Source organism: Acinonyx jubatus, chromosome D1, assembly GCF_027475565.1.
Source record: "Acinonyx jubatus isolate Ajub_Pintada_27869175 chromosome D1, VMU_Ajub_asm_v1.0, whole genome shotgun sequence".
NCBI lineage: Eukaryota > Metazoa > Chordata > Mammalia > Carnivora > Felidae > Acinonyx > Acinonyx jubatus.
The window spans coordinates 52,355,509-52,363,747 of NC_069390.1; the positions used below are offsets into that span (position 1 = coordinate 52,355,509).

General features: G+C 43.8%; 1 protein-coding gene across 1 annotated transcript; it reads right to left on the bottom strand.

Moving 5' to 3' along the window:
- Window positions 1–1,234: 1,234 nt before the first annotated feature.
- On the bottom strand, window positions 1,235–6,849 carry LOC106977782 (olfactory receptor 52B6). The gene is made up of 2 exons (XM_027052629.2): window positions 6,815–6,849; window positions 1,235–2,255 (listed from the first exon to the last, which is right to left on the bottom strand). The coding sequence occupies exons 1-2, from the start codon at window positions 6,847–6,849 to the stop codon at window positions 1,235–1,237; spliced, it is 1,056 nt and encodes a 351-aa protein (XP_026908430.2).
- Window positions 6,850–8,239: the final 1,390 nt, after the last annotated feature.

An 8,239-nucleotide genomic window follows, 5' to 3' on the forward strand; every position in this document is an offset into this window, starting at 1 on the left:
TCACGGGATCAAGCCCCATGGGCTCTGCATTGAGCATGGAGCCTGCTGAAGATTCTCTCCCTCCCTCTCCCTATGCCCTTCCCCTACTTGTGCATGCACAGGTGCTCTCTCTCTCTCTGTCTCTGTCTCTCTGTCTCTCTGTCTGTCTCTCTCTTTCAAAAAATAAAAAGGATATAGGAAGAGGATGTTTCAGGCAACAGATTAACAGGTACCAGGATCTGAGGAGGAGATGAATTTAGTGTATCTGCAAAACAGTGATTAAGTATATGTGTTTTGTAGTAGGTGTACTTGTTTATTTTTGTTTTTATATTAGAGAGAGAGAGAGAGTGTGGGAGCATGCGCACAAGTGGGGGAGAGGATGGGAGGAGAGAGAATTCAAGCAGTCTCCATGTGGAGCCTTGTGCAGGACTCAATCCCACAATCCTGAGATCATGACCTGAGCCAAAATCAAGAGTTGTGTGTTTAACTGACTAAGCCACCCAGGTGCCCCTGGAGCAGGTGTAATTAAAGCAACATCTACAACAATTTCTAAAGGCATTTAATTTTGATATTTAAACATTATATTTGGTTGAATTCAGTTATTATAAAAATTAGATTTTTTTAAATCTTGTTTCCCTTTCCTATTCCTCTATGTAGAAATAAAATTCATGTATTATTATGCAATCTGCTTGGGTCTCAGGACAACTTTTTATTAATTATGAGATAATGAGCTATTAATTGAGTTGAATGAGCTATTAATTAATAATAATTAAAGCAAGAATACAAATAAAGCTATCATTTGTCAAGCATTTATTATATACCAAGCACTTTTATACTATATATATAATATATATTTATACATATTGTATGTATTATAAAATATATATTATAGAATATATAATACATATCTCTCATACACACATTAAGGAGAAAATGCAAGTGGATACTGAGAAAAGTCCTGTTTGGATGGGAAACTCCAAATAACTTATCACCCTTACCCTAATCAATTTTTCCTGAGATGGGGAGGACCAGAAGATATTGAATAATAGGTAGATGAAGGTGGGGTGGCTGTTACTGTAGATTTCTAAGAAAAGATATCAAAGGTGGGTTTGAGTAGAGCATGTATGGGAATTAATTGGGACATAGATGATAATTGCATGGAGATAACTGGAAGACATAGAGACGAGGTTAGGGTGAACATAGGATCAATTAATAGATACAGAAAGGGATTAAGTTAAGGTCAAGTTGAGAACACTTATTTAGATTCCTTGGCAAGATGTGAAAACATCTGTTTAGCCCCTTCCCAAATCTGCTTGGTCCTTGCTCCATAAATAATGGGATTGAGCATAGGGGGGATGACCACATAGAGGTTGGCCAGGAGGATATGGACATAGCGTGGGATGCGTCTCCCACCGAACCTGTAGGCAAAGACAGAGAAAAGGGCAGGGATGTAGAAGAATAGGATGACACAGACGTGGGAGCCACATGTGCTCAGGGCCTTGGACCGGGCATTTCGAGAAGGGAGGCGGAAGACAGCTCGTAGGATGTGAATGTAGGAAACAGCGATAAGGATGATGTCCAGGCCTGTGGAGAGTAGGGCAGCTGCCAACCCGTACCAGACATTGATGGAGATATCAGAACAAGACAGACGGGCGATGCCCATGTGCTCACAAAAAGTGTGTGCAATGATGTTGATCCGGCAATAGCGCAGGCGCTTGAGAAGAAAGATGGATGGAAACATGATGAGGCTGCGGGTCAGGGTGGCAGCGACGATCTTCTCAATGACGGTGCTCGTGAGGACTGTGGTATATCGCAGAGGGGAGCAGATGGCCACAAAGTGGTCAAAGGCCATGGCCAGCAGGACTGCAGAGTCGGCCACAAAGAGGAAGTGGATGAAGAACATTTGGGTGAGGCAGCCATCAAAGGAAATGTGGCTGGAACCTAGCCAGAAGTTGGCCAGTGTTTTGGGCATCGTGGAAGTGGAGAGCAAGATATCTGCACTGGCCAGCATGGACAGGAATATGTACATGGGCTCGTGCAGGCTTGGCTGTGAGAGGATGATACAAATTAAAATGCCGTTGCCTGCCAGGGCGGCTACATACATGGCGCAGAAGGGGATGGAGAGCCAGATGTGCTGATGCTCCAGCCCAGGGATGCCAGTGAGGAGGCAGCCTGTCGTGCGAGTGTCAGAGTCGTTCACGGCAGTCGTGCTCCTGGCAGATGAAAGGGCCATGATTTTCTTCAGAGCCCTTGCCTGTGTCAGAGGGGAAACATAACTTCAGACTTTGTACACACTAGCAGAGTGAACAGTTGCAAACTCTTGCAAACAACCACAAGGTCTGTACACACAGGTCCTACAACCACTATGGGGTCGGCACAGGCATATTCTCTGTAGACAATTACACACGGGCTCTGCACGATGTGCACGGTTATAGACCTTGCCCACAGAAAGGCTCTGTGTTCTTATTCAGAGGTTTTCGACATAGTTCTAAGAGCTTTGTGGGGCTCGAAAACCTTGCCAGACTCAGTACAGTGTCACAGGTTCTGAAAAGAACAGGAATAGCTAGAACATCAAAACAATCTCTATAATCTCTCCAGGTAAGTGCACTGTAATGAACTCTGCAAAAGCTCAGGCTCTGCACAGAAGGGCCACAGTCCGACACCAAGCAACAGTTACCTCTTCTTAGCAGACTATGTGGAAGAGTAGGATTGGGGGCTGTGGGCACTGCAGACACTATATCTCTTTCCCCCATCACTGATGCTCTGACAAGTATGGAGGCGGTGAAGGCAGCTGGGGCATTTAGAAAGAACACTAGACGTTATGTGCAAAAAAACAAAAAAAATCTTGGGTCAGAGATCTGCTCTGTCAATTACACTGTGTAATTTCGGACACTTCACTGTCGTTTCTAAGAAACAATTTTCTGATCTTTTTTTTTTTTTTAAACGTTTTTTATTTATTTTTGAGACAGAGACAGAGCATGAACGGGGGAGAGTCAGAGAGAGAGAGAGGGAGACACAGAATTGGAAACAGGTTCCAGGCTCCGAGCTGTCAGCACAGAGCCCGACGCGGGGCTTGAACTCACGAACCACGAGATCATGACCTGAGCCGAAGTCGGACGCTTAACCGACCGAGCCACCCAGGCGCCCCTTTTCTGATCTTTTAAATGAGCATGATTGTTGTCCTATTGGCATATCACATGAGATTTTGTCTTTGGAAGCCTTATTAAACTGTGTGGTGCCTCCTTAATCACCCATCTGGCTCTGAAGTGTGATGCAGTCACCAGGAACGAGAAGGAAGGTGTGGTGTGATGCTTCAGAAGGTGAGGTCCTCTGATCAGCATCACCAGCATCATCAGGGAACTTGCAGATTCTTGAACCCTACCACAAATCTCATGAGTCAGAACCTGGGCTTCGAGGCAGCAATCTACTTTTTAGCGAGGCCACTAGGTGACTCTGACTCATGCTAAAGTTTCCGAGCCACTGATACAAGACTTTTTCCCTTTCCTCCGTGTCTGGTCCAGATGCCCATCCCATCTTCCGGGATCAATAGCTTCTCAGTTCCGACTGGTTTTGCAGCATTCTTCCTGGAAATGCCTAGACTTCTGCTACATCTAACCAGTGTGATCCTCAGCTCACATGGTCAGGATGTGGAGAAAATGACAGGACCATACAGTCGGTACTACGAATTAAGCCACTTGACCCCTCAGCCCTCTCCAACGTTCTCACAACGAACGTACAACTTTTACCACTGCCCAAATTCCTATTCTTCTATCAACTGAACTTTCATCCTGTATAACCCAGACCTCAACTTTGTCGGGAGCCAACTCCTCATATCATTATTCCACTCTTACACACTTATCTCTGCACCCATGCTCCTCTCATTTCCTCCAGTTTTAGAGAAAGCGGTGTGACTGTTTTTCCTGTGCTTCAACGATTCCTTTGTTAGAGCTGGAATACATTTTACTTCACTTAGGTATAAAAAAGCCCCTTCAAGTTATTTTACTGATTTATTTAGAGATAATATAAATCAATTGTGACTTTCTATGCTGGCAGCAAACAACTGGAAAATTAAATTTTAAAAGTTCCATTACAATATAAACATAAAAGCATACAAAATGCATGTTAACAAACCACATACTTAAAAAAAATGTAACTGAAGTTTGCAAAGCCCCTACACTGAGAGCTGCAAACTACTGCTGAGATTTTTTGACAACATAAAAAGATGGAGATGTACACCATGTATACAAGTCAGAGGACCCAAGTGATTGTTAAGACATCAGCTTTCTCAAAATAAATCTATAGTTTGCTTTTTAAATTTTAACTTATTTCAATAATAGGCAAGTAAAAATTGTATATATTCAAAGTATGCTTTGTCAAATTATTGCCACAATCAAGTTAATTAACTTATTATCCATCACCTCCCATAGTTACTTTTTGTGTGTGTGGTCTTAAATTATTTTTAAGACCAGATGGATAAATACACACCCCTGTATACTTGTACATGTGCATATATACATATGTGCATATGCGTGTAAGTGTGTATGTATGTCTAAAAGAATAATTTCCCCATCTATCCCCTGAATCCCCTCTTTCCTACCTCCTGAGGGACTTTGTTCTGCCAATTTATCCCCTCTCTTCTATATCTTCAGTTTCTCCTAAATTCTTGGATCTTCCTTCTTAGATCTTTTGCATTTATAAACATTCAAATCTTTATAACCTTGAAAACAAACAAAAAATAACAACAGCTGTCATAAAAATATCTTATTCTACTAATCTGTCCCACTACTTACTGTTGCGTCTTTCTTCCTTTTTTCCAAAGTCAGTCCTTCCAGGGGTGCCTGGGTGGCTCAATTGGTTAAGCGTCTGACTTTGGCTCAGGTGTGAGTGTGAGTGGAAACCTTCCTATTCTCTCATTTTTGTTAGCATTCACTACATATCAACTCTATCCCAGACACCAGTGAATAAGACGCAGCAGTTCATGAGTTCGAGCCCCAAGTTGGGCTCTGTGCTGACAGCTCAGAACCTGGAGCCTGCTTCCGATTCTGTGTTTCCCTTTCTCTCTGTCCCTCCCATACTCATGCTCTGTCTCTCTCTGTCTCTCAAAAATAAGTATTCAAAGTCAGTCCTTCCATACACATCTCTTTGGACTTTGACGTCTCTACCCTCGCCTGGTGCTTTTCCAGTCTCCTGATCTTCCTTTCCAGTCCATATTAAGGGTGATTCTGTCCCAGCAGGATTTGCTATCAGGTATTTGCTATCAGGTGTCTCTAACCTCTCCTTACTACCCATTTCCCCTGGCTAATCTGGTCCACTGCCTTAGCTTCATTTAGCCCACCTATGCTAGTACTTCCCAAATCTATATCTGCCATCCATATTGTTTTCCAGGCTTCAGACCCACTTATCCACGTCCTCGCCCCAACTAGTCTGCAGTCCTTCCAGTCTCTAAGCCAGACTCCATGCATAAGTTATGTTTCCTACAGATAATTTTGAGCATGGTACTTACTTGATTACAGACTAATTTCCTTCTGCCTGAATGATTCCCACAAATAACTTGCTCACTTGCTCTTCTAATACTGGATCAAATGCATGCCTCTGAGTTTACATTTTGCTTCCTCGACCTCCTTCCTCACTTTTATTCACCCAGTTTATGTTTCTCATTCAGGAAGACTTTCTTCATCCCTCAAGGCTGGGCTATGTGCTTCCTCTGTGCACCTATGTTCCCCTGCAATTACCTCTCTCTCCACTTATCACATTGAAGTATTTTCAGCCCTAATATATTGTGAAGCTTCTTCAGGGTCGGGGCTGCATCTTATCCACTGGTGTCTGGGATAGAGTTGACATGTAGTAAGTGCTAACAAAAATGAGAGAATAGGTAGGTTTCTACCCACACAGCCGTATAAGTTCACACTGTCAGGGACACACACTCATGCCATAAAAATCATGGGTTTGTAATCACAGATCCTCTGTTCTCACACCCTCTTCTTGTCCTGTGCCTTTTGCACTCATGCTTCCCACATCACTCACCACGTGCATCCTCCGCCACCTGCTCCCACCTCCGTGGGTCACATTGGCCCCCTATGCAAACTTTGCTTCTCCAGCTCTGGTTCTCCTCCTAGATAGTCAGCCTCCAAGGCAGCCTTTGTTGACAGCACCTCCCTATCGCTAATCCATGGGACTTGTGTTTTCACTCCAGTTGAGGCACCCTTGATGTTCCTGCACCCCCAAACTGGGTAGCATCCCCAAAAGCCCCACTTTAAGTTTTCTCTCCGGCAGCTCCTGTTTTCAGACCCTCCGCTGCTTGTATGCCCAGTTCTCTTGCCCTCTCATTCTTGCTTCTCTGTGCTTTGGGAAAATCACCGAAAAACATGTTCCTTCTATTCCAATGAATTTGTACTCCCACTTGTTTTTGAATCCTTTACCTGACTGCTCCATTCAGGAATGTTATCCTTTTTTTTAAAATTTTTTTTAATGTTTATTTATTTTTGAGAGAGAGGGAGAAACAGAGAATGAGCAGGGAGGGGCAGAGAGAGGGGGAGACACAGAATCTGTGCTGTGTGAGCTGTCAGCACAGAGCCTGATGCGGGGCTTGAACTCATGAACCACGAGATCATGACCTGGGCTGAAATCTGATGCCCAAGCAACTGAGCCACCTAGGCACCCCGGAATGTTATCCTTTATAAATGCTCCCCCTCCCCTTACAACTGCAATAAAATCAATAAAATAACATTTCCCCCATTGTTTCTCAATGTCTGAGGATAGAGCTGTGTGTCATTTATGATTCTTGCATCCTCCTTACAAGCCAAGGACGATTTGCTCATTAGTCTCGCATCCTCACCTGTAAAGTGACCCTTCAAACTGCTCTTCCCCCATCTCACTCCACAGGAGAACAAAGTGACCTAGCCCATTCTTCCTCTTCACCCATCACTTCTCCTTGAACGTTGCTACAAAGCTGTCTACTTATCTCGTACCCATTTCCCATCCATTCCTCCATATTAGTCACCTCTTCTCCATCCTGAAAATGTGTGACCCACACTTACCTCCCTGAGGCCTCCTTCTCAGAATCACAGTTTCTCAAGTCAACATTTCATACACAGCTCAACTTCCTCCATATATAGAGTTGAATCTGGGGCCTTGCTCCATATGGTGTTTATTTCCTCTTCTCCTTTGGGAATGGGGATTCTCCTCCCTTGGTGTCCCGTTTCCTCTCTTAGTTTCAAATCCCTTCCCTGCCATCTGGGCCAATATGCTTCTGTTCAACACAAGGATCTAAGGCAGGCAAGGATATGCTCTGGCATAGAGCCAGAGAGAAGAAATCTATTAATAGACACTGAGCATCTTAGGGAGCGGGCAGTGGTGGTCAGCACCAACTCAGAGGCTTTTAGCATGAGAGTTTCCTTTGAACTTGTTTTTGCATTTCCTGCTTCAATACTCATTCTCCTCCATGCCTTCAACCCCCCTCTCTCTTCTCTCTTCCTCTCATCATTTTGTCTTCCCTAAGGCATTTTCCTTTTGGGCTTCTTTCATTCATTATCTGCCTAGTGTCTGTCTTCAAATCTCTGTGTCTTTTTAACCTTCACTCTCTTTTCACTCCTTCACTGCCCCTAAAAATCTATTGCACTCATATGGCATCAGGAAGGAAAGGATATATAGGAATCATTGTCCCTAGTCTTGCTCATTCAACAATTTGACAAGATTGATCCCTTTTTTGGTAAGCATTTCAGGTAAATAGGTAAGGGAATCATGTCCTCTTACCATGAGCGGGTACTAGTAATTACCATAAAGTAGTGGTACAAAGTGCTACGGAATCCAGAGGCCAGAAGAATAATTCTGCCTGGTAAAGTTAGGGGAGGCTTCACAAAGTGTCAGATTGCAGCTGGGACTGAAATGGATGTGGTGTGCACACATGTGTGTGTCCATGTGTGTTTATGACTTTTTAAAGTGCCAACTGAGACAATGAATGTGAAAGAACTTTAGAAGTTTCCATTGATTGAATTGCCTATTCTTGTGCTAGTACCACATGTTCTTGATCACTGTGGCTTTATAACAAGTTTTAAAGTCAGGAAGTATGAGGGGTGCCTGGGTGGCTCAGTCGGTTAAGCATCAGACTTCGGCTCAGGTCATGATCTCACCGTTTGAGAGTTGGAGCCCAGCATGGGGCTCTGTGCTGACAGCTCAGAGCCTGGAGCCTGCTTCACATTCTGTGTCTCCCTCTCTCTGCTCCTCCCTTGCTCATGCTCTGTCTCTCTCTGTCTCAAAAATA

What these genes read in the sequence shown, in the direction of transcription:
- LOC106977782 (XM_027052629.2), bottom strand. Translation starts at nt 6,849, where the DNA reads ATGGGGGAAGAGCAGTTTGAAGGGTCACTTTACAG. An exon ending in TTTGAAGGGTCACTTTACAG is followed by an intron (nt 2,256 to 6,814) that starts GTGAGGATGCGA and finishes CAAAGTCTGAAG; the next exon opens with TTATGTTTCCCCTCTGACAC.